Source organism: Pygocentrus nattereri, chromosome 28 (assembly GCF_015220715.1).
Source record: "Pygocentrus nattereri isolate fPygNat1 chromosome 28, fPygNat1.pri, whole genome shotgun sequence".
Classification (NCBI taxonomy): domain Eukaryota; kingdom Metazoa; phylum Chordata; class Actinopteri; order Characiformes; family Serrasalmidae; genus Pygocentrus; species Pygocentrus nattereri.
This window is the reverse complement of record NC_051238.1, coordinates 23,204,247-23,218,100: the sequence shown is the minus strand read 5'-3', so window position 1 is coordinate 23,218,100 and position 13,854 is coordinate 23,204,247. Positions and strand designations below refer to the sequence as shown.

The 13,854-nt window shown below is 41.1% G+C and overlaps 1 protein-coding gene across 1 annotated transcript; it reads right to left on the bottom strand.

The window, feature by feature from the left end:
- Positions 1-1,315: 1,315 nt before the first annotated feature.
- On the bottom strand, positions 1,316-12,518 carry znf608 (zinc finger protein 608). Its single transcript, XM_017721819.2, has 7 exons — positions 11,603-12,518; positions 10,050-10,185; positions 8,544-8,631; positions 3,698-5,951; positions 2,974-3,361; positions 2,722-2,861; positions 1,316-2,632 (listed from the first exon to the last, which is right to left on the bottom strand). The coding sequence occupies exons 1-7, from the start codon at positions 12,395-12,397 to the stop codon at positions 2,468-2,470; spliced, it is 3,966 nt and encodes a 1,321-aa protein (XP_017577308.1). The 5' UTR covers positions 12,398-12,518; the 3' UTR covers positions 1,316-2,467.
- Between the last annotated feature and the right edge of the window lie 1,336 nt (positions 12,519-13,854).

The window sequence follows — 13,854 nt, the reverse complement described above, 5'->3', positions numbered from 1 at the left end:
TTTTTCATTTTTCCATTCAAACAATAATTGTACAGAAGTGTGTTAACTTACTGCTAATTGGCATGAAAAACAGCACATTTTGCACGTGACTGTAAATTGTTTTCTATTTGATGAACGTGTTGATTTCTGTTTATTTGTGTGCAACACATAAATCATAAATATTACATTCATATAATGCTCATGTGGGTGAAAACATAATTTCTCCTACATTTTCAGTGCAAAATTAAATACAGTTGCATGACTAGGATTTTAAATGCCCCTGTGCAAAAAAAACAAAAAACATTCATTTCAATGAACAAAAAATGACAATGTAATTTGCTTGTTTACATGCTGTTGTTATGGCTCAACTATGCTTCATATTAAGCATATTAAGCATCATATTAAGGTCACATAGGTTAGAAACTTTGCTTTGTGACATGCATATTTTGGTGTAATACATTTTAACGTCTTTTTTTAATTGATTCATTTTGATCTTTCCAGATTGTAGAGTCATAAATAATGAATATAGGTTGCAATTTGTGATAAATCCATTAAGAGTACATATAACTGAAAAGATGCATTTTGAATAAAAGCGGTCTGTGTAGTGTTCACTGACTCGTGAAGTGTATTGTTAAGTTTGCGAGGACCGTGCCTTCAGCATGTGGTTTTAGTATGAGGGAAAATTGATTGAGGAAAGGTAAGATCTCTGAAAACTTTGGCTGGATTTTGTGGCAGTTTCTGCCTATAGCTAGATGGGTCGACTCCCCCATAATTGTTGTAGGACTGATGAACAAGGAGGAGATGGGCTAGCAGTGGGGGTTGTGAAAGCTTCATTGTAAGAGCAGAAGGTGAGGATGTGAATTTATAGGGTGGTAGATTGGAAGAAGGAGGGGTTTTAGGCATGTTCCTCAACCCAAACTACAGCTATTACATAAGTACATTTAATGGGTCCAACTGTGAGTCATGCCTTTATGTTGAGGTGGGCGATATGGCTGAAATATCACATCATGATTCTTAAAGACATTTTCAGAATGCACCACACGTATCAGACTCTGCCGGCCCGGTTCATTTTATTTACATTTCGTATTCTGTACTGCACTGAAGCCAATTAAATAGAACTAATTATGCTCTGTTTAATGAAACATGCAGATGATGTCCATAATATGCTCAGAAAAGCACTTTCTTTATCATGATAATAATATTAAAAAAAGTTTAAATATTGTCATAGTTCTCTTTCTATGTACAGTTATGAAAGCATCATTGTGGGGGCCCACCATCGCACAGTCTTCAGTGCGATTGCTCATGTCATTGTGGCATCAATAACGAAGAACTTGTGTACAAACAACCTTTACTTTTATTTGGATTGACAAATGTGTTAAGGCAAGAACAGTATAAAAAGCAACTGTAATTTCATGGTACTGTATAGTTGACATCAAGAAAAAACTAATGACAGTAAGGACGAACCAAACTACAACACTGACTTGTTTTTCCAAAGATGTACTTGTAAACATATTTAAGTAATGCAGCACTATTCAAGTAACAAGGGGAGGACTACTTTTGCCATGTAAGTGAGGTGGAATAGACAACCGTACATTGCACTGAAAACAACTGTACATAAGCAAGTAATATCTGCTGTTAAGCTTTGTTAACTATGTACAAAATGTACATCACAATAATACTATATGGCACCGAGATGTGTCGATTAACTCCTTTCACTTGATACGATACAATCGGTTAATGGCTGTGGCTAATAACATTATATTCATGTTAATAGGTTAATGCAGACAGATCCACCTTACAGTCACTTTTAACCTACTGCAAATCATCCTTTACCACACGGAGGTCATGAAATATCAAATACATTCAATATTATGGTACACAACGATACATGTGCATACAACTAGCTAGATGCAGCCATTTACAGGCAAAGTCCTATTACAGAAAGCTTTACATGTTTGTCTTTAATGACAGGCACCCAAAAAGCAAATAGCCTATTTTACAAAGCCTTGTCTCACTATGGCGATACCATTACATACCTATACATCGTTCCATAATATTATTAGCACTGCATTGTTCCTCTAATGTTACATTCATTAATTAAAAAAAGGAAAGTAGTTTCTGCCTCCCATGGAGGCAATGAATAACACCATGGAATTGATGTCTATGAATCCTTGTGTGAGCCCGGAACCTGTTGTTTGGACTCACATCTTCCCATCATTTTCTGCAATCGTAAAATGAATAATCAGTATTCACAAATCCCCTAGTAAACAGACAGGGGCTATTTCCAGTCATGCATAAAGGCCATACATACCACAGGAAGTGGTCTGTGTGGTTGCCACTTACTGGCTGGCAACCAGGGCTGCCATACTCAGACCTTCAAAGATTACACAGTTACACCAAAATAAAAATTAGCTTGAAGGACTTCGTTTTTAAACATGGCAGCCAGCTATTATGCTTCTAGTAAACATTAACTGGTACTGAGGTTCATTTAGTTTTTCTTTTCCCCTTGATATGGGTCATATTGCCCCGACACAAGAGTGTAGCTCATGCCCAGATGAGTGTGATGGTGCGTGTGAAGGTGGTGCGCAAATGGAACGGTTTCTCTCTCTTGCTCTGTCTCCCTGTCTTCGTCTGGAGATCCCCGCTCCCCAGGCTGAAGAAGAGAAAAACTCTGAGTGAAACCTCACATCCCTGAAGCGTAACTTGGGCTTTGTGATTAGGAATGGGCAGAAGAACACTTACCACAGGAGATTTGCCATGGTATGGAAGGTTGTGATGGGGCAGCAGCTCCAAGGCTGTTGGGTCAGTAACTGGCTTGCTGTTCTGCGTCCCTTCTGAGTCCTCTCTACCTGCTGTCTTCCCATACAGAGGGTAATGGAAACCTAACAACCAAGAAACTGACTGAATAATAGTGTTGTGAAGAGCATGAAAGAACCACAAGGCAAAAGAACATTGTGAGAAGCCATCCATGTCTATGCTGTATGACAATATTACCTGGGTAGTTGTGCACCAGCGCTGGTGACATCACCCTAAAAGAAGAGTTGTTTGCCTCACATAAGTGTAGGTACGGGTAGGAGTGCTGGTACTGAATGTACGGTTGTTGAGAAGAGGATACTGCCACTCTCATACTCTGCGAGTCTTCAGAGGTTTCGCTGGGCATCTCTTCTGCCTCTGCTCTGGTGCTCTCATCTAAGTCCTCAGAAGGTGACTCACACTTTACATTTTGAAGCTCAGCCTCCAGTCTGGACTCTGGATCGGGAGGCACGCGCCAGTCTTTCACCTTGTCTTGGCCTATTTCCTGAGAGACCTTGTTTACCTCTTGATTTTGCTGCTTCACATATTTGGACTGAAAAGAGTGGCTCCAGGACTGTGATTCTGAAGCCTAAACCCAGAGGAACATCTACCGTCAAAGAGTTTAGAGTCTAACAACCAACGCAATTAAACATCTGCAAGGGAGGTCCATTGTCATACAACAGTAGTGGCTATGTGTTAGTAGTGATGAAAGGGAAAGTCTGACAACTTGAACCTAACATTAGTCACATCATCAAAAATCCCTTCAGGGTACAATATTACTAAGAAATGTATAAAATAAAGTTACATAAGTTAAAAAACACTTTGGACTGCTATCTTTACATATTACATATTGGATATATATCAAAAGTTGCAATGTTTTTTCAAGCACATTTTTTGAAAATGTGTAGTAAAGTCAAAGACTTACATTTAGATATGTTACGTTTGTGTCCACATTCGTTTTTGTATTTTGACTTTCTGGGTTGAAGTCTTCAGACTCCTTGTTATGCCCCTGATCTTTTGTCATTGACATAAGAGAAGACTTCGCTTGCGACTGCTGATGCTTGTCCAACTCTACGTAGATGAAACCAGGCTTGGAGCAGCTGATTTTAACCGAGTTTGTTCCCTTGTGGCTGGCCACAGATGATGTTATCATCTGTTTTGTATCCTCTTTCGTTCTCTCTTTCTGCTCGGGTCCTCGTCTTGCTTGCACTCTGCTCTGTTTGCTGTATTGCACATCATCACAGCATGTCTCATTCTGCTGTCGGTGAGTGTTTGGAACTACCAAAACCTTCTGGTCCACGGGGACGTTACGAGTGTACTGTCCATAGTATAAGGACTGAGCTAAAGCAGTCTGCGTTTGTGTCATGGCTAATTGAAGCTGTGACTGAGAACTGGCGTCGGCACTTGATTCTGAGTTTTTCAGGTCCTCGTTTAAGTCTCTTGCGTCCTCCTTGGTTCTGCTGTAAGGTGTGGACACCTTTAGGAAAGCAGCAGAGTTGCTTTGGCCAGAGTGCATGTAACCCGGAAGACCATAAGACTCATATCCATGGCTGTGACTTGACGACTGGGCTGCAGTGACAGGGGTAATTGGGCAGGGAATCTTGGGATTGATATTTCCATTCAGACTGGAATCGGGAGCTGAGTTTCTTCTGGATCTTGAATTTAATCCGCCATCCTCAGCTGCATCAGATATGTCTGAGTATGCTGGACTGTTTGTCTTGGTTGTATTACTATCTCCATTTGACAGTGTGCCAGGGTCCATTCTTGCAGAGCTCCCAATGGACGGACTGGGGGCATTGTCAGTGAAAGTGTACACTTTGTCAGCCTCAGCTCTGATACTTGCCATTCGACTCTCTTGACTTTCACTCGGACCATTGACAACGTCTTGCTTGCTCAAATGCTCTTTCAACAGGCTAACCGGAAAATCTTTTCCTATACTTTTTGTGTCATCTGCTTTTATGAAAACAGGATCTGTTTTTGGACTTCTGGGGTCTTTACAGTTTCTGTCCTTTAATCTGTGCTTATCCTTTCTCTTACTTTCTTTGCTTAAAGCTATGGCTGCATTTGCCATGTTAACTTGAGCAACAATGTCCAACTTTGGCTTGAGAGGTTTCAGTGAAAGGTTCTTAGCTTTTGTGAGAGTAACGGTTGGAGAAGGTTGATGAAATGAGCCATCTGTGATTTTGGTAGGAAATGTTGTGGGAATGGCGATAAGCTTTGGGGGTGCAGGGGTATTAGCAATAAGTCTGTTAGCCCTAGCTTTGGCTGAGCACCTTTCAGCAGTTTCATTTTCTTTTTTAATTTCCCTCTTATCAATGACACCTTCAGCTTCAAGCTTAGGCATTTCCACAGATGAGTTGCGATCTGTGATGAGGCAGTTCTCAAGGACCACAGACATGTTTGAAATAAGTGGCAGGTTGCTCAAGTCGTCAATGGGTCCCTCTTTACCTACCATGTTCCTCCGTGGCTTAGGGTTTGCTGTAGGACTGTGTTCACTGTTCAGCAACAATTTTCTGCTCTTTGGAGATCCACCTGAACTGAGCTTATACATGGTTCTTGGCTTCTTGGACATAATATCAAGATTCTCAGCGGAGTCAAAAGCCACATTACTGAGGGATTCTTCATAATCAGAGAGCCTGTCCTCACTCTCGGCCTCAAACTCCTGTTTGCTATCACTGTCCAAGTGTGCGTGCGATTGGTGGTACCGTAGCCCATTGATATGCTTGTATTTCTTGTTGCAGTTAGGGTGTGGGCAATCAATTAGCATCGGAGAGGCGCACACTTGGTCCAGAAACGCTGGGTCTGATTTCCCCTGCGGAGTGGAAGGAGCGCTCCTGGATTTGGCACGTATTCGTTTCCCATTTCCATTCCTTACATCCTCTGCAACTAAGCTTAAATCTAGATCAGCCGGGGCTTTGCCTTTTCTTTTGCCGCATATAAGTGGACTTGACTTTATCTCCTCCACTGAATAGTAAGCAGGAGTCCTACAGGTACTAAGATTTAGACTTCCTCGCCTGCCTTTGTTGCCTATTCCCACACCACGCCTCTTATGTGTTAGCCCTCTTATCTTGGAGAGACCAGGTTCTACGACAGGCTGGTCTGACACTGCCAATCGCATCCGTTTACCACGTCCGCGCCCACATGGCATGTCAGAATCACTCATTGGGGACTCACAAAACCTAGTAAATAATAACAATGCAATGTAAGTATATTTGCATGTAGTATTCATTTAAATCCTATGTAAAACCACATTAAGGGAAAAAAAGCTGAATATCCCTTTTAACACAACAAAGCATGTTTTATTTATTTTAAAACAGTGAAAAACAGGAAAGATGAAAAGTCTGGACTTGGCTTAAAGGAACCAGTTAAGCTCACTTATAAGCTTACTCACATTTTAGAAATGAAATTGGTTCATTTTAATAGTTATTTATTATGACCAACGGAAGTCTCTTTTAAAAAGAACCTATAACAAACATTGAAACTAGGAACCAGTATTAATGCAAATGTTTAACATTTTGGTGGTCTTGCACAGTTATTAAAAGTCTTATTATCTTTATAGATAAGAAATGTATATTTTTTGAACTTCAGTTTTGAAAAACACAAATTTTTTTACTTTGAATTTTGGTCTCCCTTATGCAACTGGATTATTTTAATATATCCTCAGAAACATCTCATTTAGACTCATTAGATGCACATGAGAGAGAAAGGCAGCTAAGTTGTATTTAGGTAGATGCTGGAGCTAGTGTCTCCTTGAAAGGGAATATAATGTCTGTAGCTGGGTTTCCATCCATGTTTTTTTATGCATAGTTTGAAATATTGGATAAAAACAACTTGATAGAAACAGCAAATATTAAATAAAATCTCCTAAATTCACATAGAAACTTGCTTGAGGTAGATGCATTTTTGATGGTGAAAAAATGCAAAGAACTACAATGCTGGACAAATAACATAAATGCTAGTAGAATAAAGTCATTTCGCTGATCAGGCGATTCTCTTAGACCAGGAAACATGACTGAAGGCAGCAAGAAGCAGTGGAATGATGAAAAAATATTATCAAGGAAGAAAACTAATAGTAAAATTATAATATTGATTTTGGTTTTAGATGTTCTCTTGTAGAGCTGAAGGAACTACAGGAGTTGCTTACGGCTGTATGCAAAAGTATGAGCACCCCTGGTCAAATGACATGTTTTGTTAATGTTCTAAGTGATAATAAGTTCACGCATCCTTTACAGAGAACACACTTCTGCACATTTGTTTACAGTTCATTTGCTGAATTTAACATATTTGCAAAAGACAAAACATAAAAATAGTTTGTGCAAAAATTACATTTTATATTTTGCTTTTTTCAATATATTAAACTCTAAATAAATAGAAACTGTGCACTAAAAGTTGCAGAAAAATTATTAAAATTTTAGAGGATGCTCTGTAGTGGATGTGTTAACTTATTTTCACTTAGAAAATCATCAAAACATCATTTGACTGGGAGTCTTCAAACTTTTACATACAACTGTACATTTTTGTACATTCAGTTCTTTTTTCATTTAATTTAACAGATGGAAACCTGACTAGTAACACCTTTTGTTGGGAGGACACAGCTGTAACTGGCTGGTTTTAAGACTGGAAGGATAGAAGAGTTAAAGTGGTGGCACAAAAGTAAAGAGTAAAGAGTTCAACCATGACAGCATAATCGCTAAGATTCACAAAAACACAGAAATAATCATTTGTTTATGATGATTTCATAAATAATAGAACTGGAATGCTTATTTTTAAACCACTACGATGAGTTTTTGAGCATTTCTTTTTAAGTTACGGTCCAGACTGCTATCAGTCATGTGACTGCTGACTTTAGTCTCTAACATTTAAAATGGGTCAAGACAGATCTAAATTTTGAGGAATTATAATTTTTTTTTCAATAACATTTATTTGTCCCACAGAATTCTGAAAAGTGTTTCTTTTTGAAATCACATTTTAAAACAAAGTCTTGTGTTCAGGAAGGAAGACGTATCCATGTTCATATACATATCTCAAACTAAAAGACTCAAAATTCACAATTACATACAGTACTTTGCAAAAGTCTAAGGCACTCAAGACACATTTTCACAATCTGTTTATTTGTGTAGTTTGTGTTTATTTGCTGAGAAAAGGGTTAATATTTCAATAAACAAAATGTGTAGACTATTAATTAATACTGATTTTTATATATATATATAATAGTGAATTTATGGATGTTAGTGTGTTTATTTAACCGTTTCCAAGCCTCTCCTTGAGGAAGCCCAGTATTATATGTAGTTAAAAAGCAGCTCCTGGTTTGACCAATCAGTGCTCAGTAAATTGAGCTCATTATGTAATGGATGATATTAACGAGTCTCTGTGGCGAGTCTCTGAAGGTGTCAAGGAAAAATATGGACCCAAGAAATGCTTATTACTTTTTATTGTTTTGATGTTTATTTGAATTATGAATACGACTTTATTCTAACGTATATTGTGATAAACTCACTGCTGAAGTAAATTGTTTTAAAATTTGCTTAGATGCCCAAAACCTTTGCGCAGTACTGTATATAGAAGATCTGTTTATTGGATGAGACTCACAGAATTTTTTAATTACATAGAATTTTTTACCATTTCTCAATAAAAGTTGGCTTATGAGATATGTGGGCTTATTAGTAGCTTCTCCCCCAGTATTCTTCTTAACATTATTCTACATTTAAATCAATGTATGGCAAAGATGACACAGAAATGTTTGTGCATATGAAGAAAAAGTGAACTGTTACCGAGGAGGGGCCCAGTCATGCTTGGTACAGTCTAAGAGAGTTCCCACATAGGTCCTTTTTCTCCATGTGACATTCACCACAAGAACCCCTGAAGTCAGGCAGTCAGACAGAAATAATAACCATGAGTCAATTTAAAAATAGCACACATAAACAACCAAGGAAATTAGAGAGTTCTGTGTACTAATATTTAATTATGCTGTTCACACTTACGATGCCTCTTCAAGGGTTCTTTAGTAAAGGCAATGCTTCTGTTCAGGAGCATCAGTTCTATCTAGAACCCTTTCATGCTTAAAAGTTTCTTTGCATTGTGAAATAACTCTTCAGACTGATGGAGAATGTGTTGTTATATGGTTCTGTATAGAATCAAAAAGGGCTCTTCTTTTGTTACAAGCTTGACACTGTAAGAACCCTTTTTGGCGCTATGTAGAAGTATTTTCAAAAATGTTCTGTATAGAACCATACACAACACATTCTCTATGAATCTAAAAGAACCTCTGAGGAACCATTTCACCATTTAAAACTCATGCTTCTAAGTAAAGCAGTTGTCTTTTCTAAAGAACCCGTGAAGAACCATCTTTTAAAGTGTGTTCCATAAATGTTATTCTCTGGGATGAGGCCAGGTATCAGATGCCGCCAGTTTGTCACATTAGATTAACAACAGCATTCTGTTAATAATCAGGGGAAGGAAAAAAAACATCCTTTAATTTCAATGTAAGTTAATGTATGTTTTTACTCCAAGCAGTTTTGGGCCATTTCTATTGGTCCATTCATCATGGGATTTTGGTGTAGTGTAAACAGCAGCTGGTATTTTCAAACAATGTATTTTTTTAATGACAACATTGTACATGGTTCTGTTCTGTTAGCTACTTTATGTATACAAAAACACACGCAGAGGAAATGCTGTTAATGCTCGATGCGTTAAATTAACCCTACATTTACTACAACCTTCCACATTTTGTTCATGTTTCATTACGCACTGTTTAAATGGCTTCTAGCGTAGTATTTTTGTATGGATTCATTATGTGCTTGATCTCAGCCAGGGATGTTACGATGGTGTTCTGCAATTTTAATTTGCTTAATCAATATGCAACCAGTGTCTCCACTTCCCTCAAATGCTCAAACGCTTTAGTAGGTGATTCAGTCTCCCAGCTGCTTTGAAAATGGAGCCCCGTGGTATTCAAAGCTTATGGCAAAAGTAGTCCTTCACCTTCTTCACATGCATTTGTGACACACGTCTACATGCCTGCCCATGAATCACATCTTAATTTATTCACTTAAACTGCTAAATAACCTCTGAATGCAGATCATTACAACATTACACAGGCGTATGAAATAATTAGGGCAGCAACCTTTCAAAATTTCGCCATAAAGCAGTTTAAGAGATGCTTTTATCACTTACAACAGATCTGATGGCACAAGTGTAATCCCTCTAATCTGTTACCTTTAAAAGCATAATGTTACCTAATGTCATGATTGCGGTATCACAGCTCAGTAAGTCAGTCTTACCCTCTTCTGTTTCATGCCACACGATCCCCTCCAAATTTACGCTTGTTCCTGGTTGACATGGCTCCATGTAGTTTGACTCAATGGCTCTTTCAGCCTCTTGGGTATTGGTCCCCACTGACCTGGTTTTTATACTCAACTGATAAGACAGAAAAAAACAGGATGTTGGAAGAGCGGGTGCTGAAACATGCTTATGAAACCACTACACCACTATGTGTCTATTAAATCACTGAACGGGGTCTGAAGGAATAAATAGTCCTGTTTTTTTTCCTCAGATTTTAATGCCACACAGGGGCTTAATACGAAACACCAACTGCACCTTTATAGTTAATGCACTAATCTGTTTACTAGAGCAAGCGCGCTGTTCAATCCTATTACAGGTGACGTCTTTATAAGTGACAGAATGCGTACGCTCTCAGAAAAAAGGTACTAAACTGTCACTGGGCTCAGGGGTACATCTTCAGTACCTTTAATTAGGGAACATAATTGTACTGTGTTCAACAGACATATTATTTTTTAAAGATGTACTGACTCCACACACTTTGTCTTGTATTCCAGGCTTTACATTGTTCTGTTTTAAGACATTAGGTAATGAATCTATGTGTCTTGGGAAGAACTTATTTAAGGTACACTGCTGGAGCTTAAAACCATTGTTGTATCTTTGAGGGTTTATTTGCATTGTTTGTAATTGTAAATTGTTTGACGGTGTAGGTAGGAATATGGTGTACATAATAAAGACTCTCTCTCTCTCTCTCTCTCTCTATATATATATATATATATATATATATGTACACGTATATGTATATGAGTAGCTTTTTTTCTTGAACTGAACTGCCTAACATGTCAGCCCTTTGAAAAAGACATATAGTGGATTAACAAAAAGAGATGATGCCCAAATGTCCAATATACTGTCACCACTATGTAGACATAAGGACAATGGATAGGAACAGACAAGGCCAAAGAAAAAGGGGGGGGGCTTCTCTCTCTATTAAAAGAAGAAATACAACATGAAATCACATGCCATCTTCAAAAGGACCCTATGTCTTTGTCAAAAAGAGAAGGGGTGATGCTGCTGAGGTCTCCAATAGCAACAAGCCAGCAAGAAATTCAAAGGGGTGCCCAGCAAAATACAAAGGAAATGGCTGACAACAATGGGAAACCTAGAAGTGATGTATTTACAAGCGGCCAGCACTTGCTCGTTTATCTTGCTGGGCAGAGTGACATGGAGGCTGTCTTGTGTTTTACTTCCAGGAACGTCCCTATCAGGGAAGATGTTCCTCCAGCTCGTGAACATGCCTGATGCAGGACGCGCTCTCTGTGTTTGCTTACGAGAGGTTCTTGGTTGCAGCTGACACACGCACACACATGAAGCCCGGGCGTCCACACAAACGCTTCCATAAAGCCCGCAGCCTGATTCACATTCGCTTTTCCTCACAATGCCTCGGTGTTACACTCGCACCATTTCTAATGACCAACAAGGCGGTCATCGGCAGACGTGACAGACCCTCGCGCTAGCTGCTAGATCAACAACCGATCAACGACGGCCTCTGCCTTACCGTCTTGTGAGCTCGCTCAGGCGAGCAGGCTCCTTCAGCCCTGTCGGCAACAATAGCGCCCGCAGCCCTCATCCCAGCGTCCATCGCTCCCCTGCCGAGGTCTCCCGCTCCGCTGTCCCCACAATAGCACGGCTTCTCCTTCCAGCCGTCGTCCTGCGGGACGGGGCCCAGTCCGAATCCGGCGGCATCGCCGCCGTGCCTGTCCTTCCGCGCTCGCGCCGGCTCCTTGGCTTCCCGCTTGAGCCCCCTGCCCTGATTCCTCCCTCTCTTCCCCTCTTTGCCTTTGGCGCAAGAGCCGCTGACATCACCGGCGTGCTGCTCGGGGTGGCCGCGTTCGACCACCGCAGCCGCAGCCGCCGCCGCAGCCGCCGCCGCCGCCGCATTCATCCCCGAGACCTCTCCGGGGGGGCGTCCTTGAGGCTCGCGCCGTTTGCCCACAGCTGCCGGGAACGCCTCGGAGTCGCCGTCGCCCGCCGAATGCCGACGTTTCTCCTTAAATTTCCTCGCCTCTTTGCAGAGGCTGGTTCGGGCAGCGGCGGGCTGCGCGCCGGGACCCGCGAGGCCGTCCAGCGCGCGCTCGCGCTCCAGCTCCTCCTCGCCAGCCTCCTCGGCGCCTTTCATGGCCAGCGCGCGACTATTCATCTCCGATTTCCGTCGATCCTTCTCCAAATCGGCGTCCAGGTCGATGATCAGATCCCCGAGCCCGATCTCCCACTCATCGCCGCTGTCGTACGCGTCCGCTCCGTTCAGCTTAACACTCCGCTCCACGGAGGAGGTGACTGACATTCTCCACATAGGATTTCTGACAGAAAACGGGGATGAATCCTAAATCAAGAGGATGGGAGGGTATTAATGACTCGATTGTTTTCATTGGGAAAACGCAGCCACCGAAACGCCACATTTTGCTTGACACCCTGAAAGCAGGATGTCAAGCTTACCCAAATAAGCCTGGGGGCTGTTTGTGTATGACCGTTTAAGTGCAAGGGGCCACTGGAGTAGAGAAGATGATAAACCGGTACATTAATGAACATTCGACACTGTGTAATTCACTCTTTAATAACGTGCTTCTTTAATGGTTTGGTAAAGTCAGGGGTTCTGTATAGAGCCATGAACGCTCAAAGAGCTGTTTACATGATGAAAAGGTTCTTTGCTGGGTGAAATTGTTCTTCAGACTGACAGAGAATGTGTTGTGTATGGTTCTATATAGCACCAAGAAGGGTTCTTCTGTTGTTAAAAGCTTGTCATCGTAACAATAGTAGACAAATTTTTGGAGCCATATATGACATTCTCTGTTATTCTTTTACATCATTACAGCACACACACACACACACACACACTGTGTCTTAATCCATAGGATTAAAGATGATGTTGGCCCACCCTTTGCAGCTATAACAGCTTCAACTCTTCTGCGAAGGCTTTCCACAAGGTTTAGGAGTGTGTTTATGGGAATTTTTGACCATTCAAAAAACAACACCACACCATAATCCCCCCTTCACCAAACTTGGCACAGTGCAGTCAGACAAGTACCGTTCTCCTGACAACCTCCAAACCCAGACCTGTCCATCAGATTGCCAGACGGACAAGCGTGATTGGTCATTCCAGAGAACACATCTCCACTGCTCTAGAGTCCAGTGGCGGCGCTTTACACCACTGCATTTGATGCTTTGCTTTGCGCTTGGTGATGTAAGGCTAGGGTGCTGCTGGTCGGCCATAGAAACCCATTCCATGAAGCTCTCTACTCTGTTATTGAGCTGATCTGAAGGCCACATGAAGTTTGGAGGTCTGTAGTGAGTGACTCTGCAGAAAGTTGGTGACCTCTGCGCTCTATGCCCCTCAGCACCCGCTGACCCTGCTCTGTCATTTTACGTGACCGACCGCTGAGTTGCTGTCGTTCCCAATCGCTTCCACTTTGTTATAATTCCACTGACAGTTGACTGTGGAATATTTAGTAGTGAGGAAATTTCACGACTGGACTTGCTGCACAGGTGGCGTCCGATCACGGTACCACGCTGGAATTCACTGAGCTCCTGAGAGCGACCCATTCTTTCACTAATGTCTGTAGAAGCAGTCTGCAGGCCTAGGGGCTCGGCTTTATACACCTGTGGCCATGGAAGTGATTGGAACACCAGAATTCCATGATTTGGATGGGTGAGTGAAAACCTTTGGCAATGTAGTATATATACACACATACATGCGCACACACACACACACACACACACACACACACACACACACACACACACATATATATA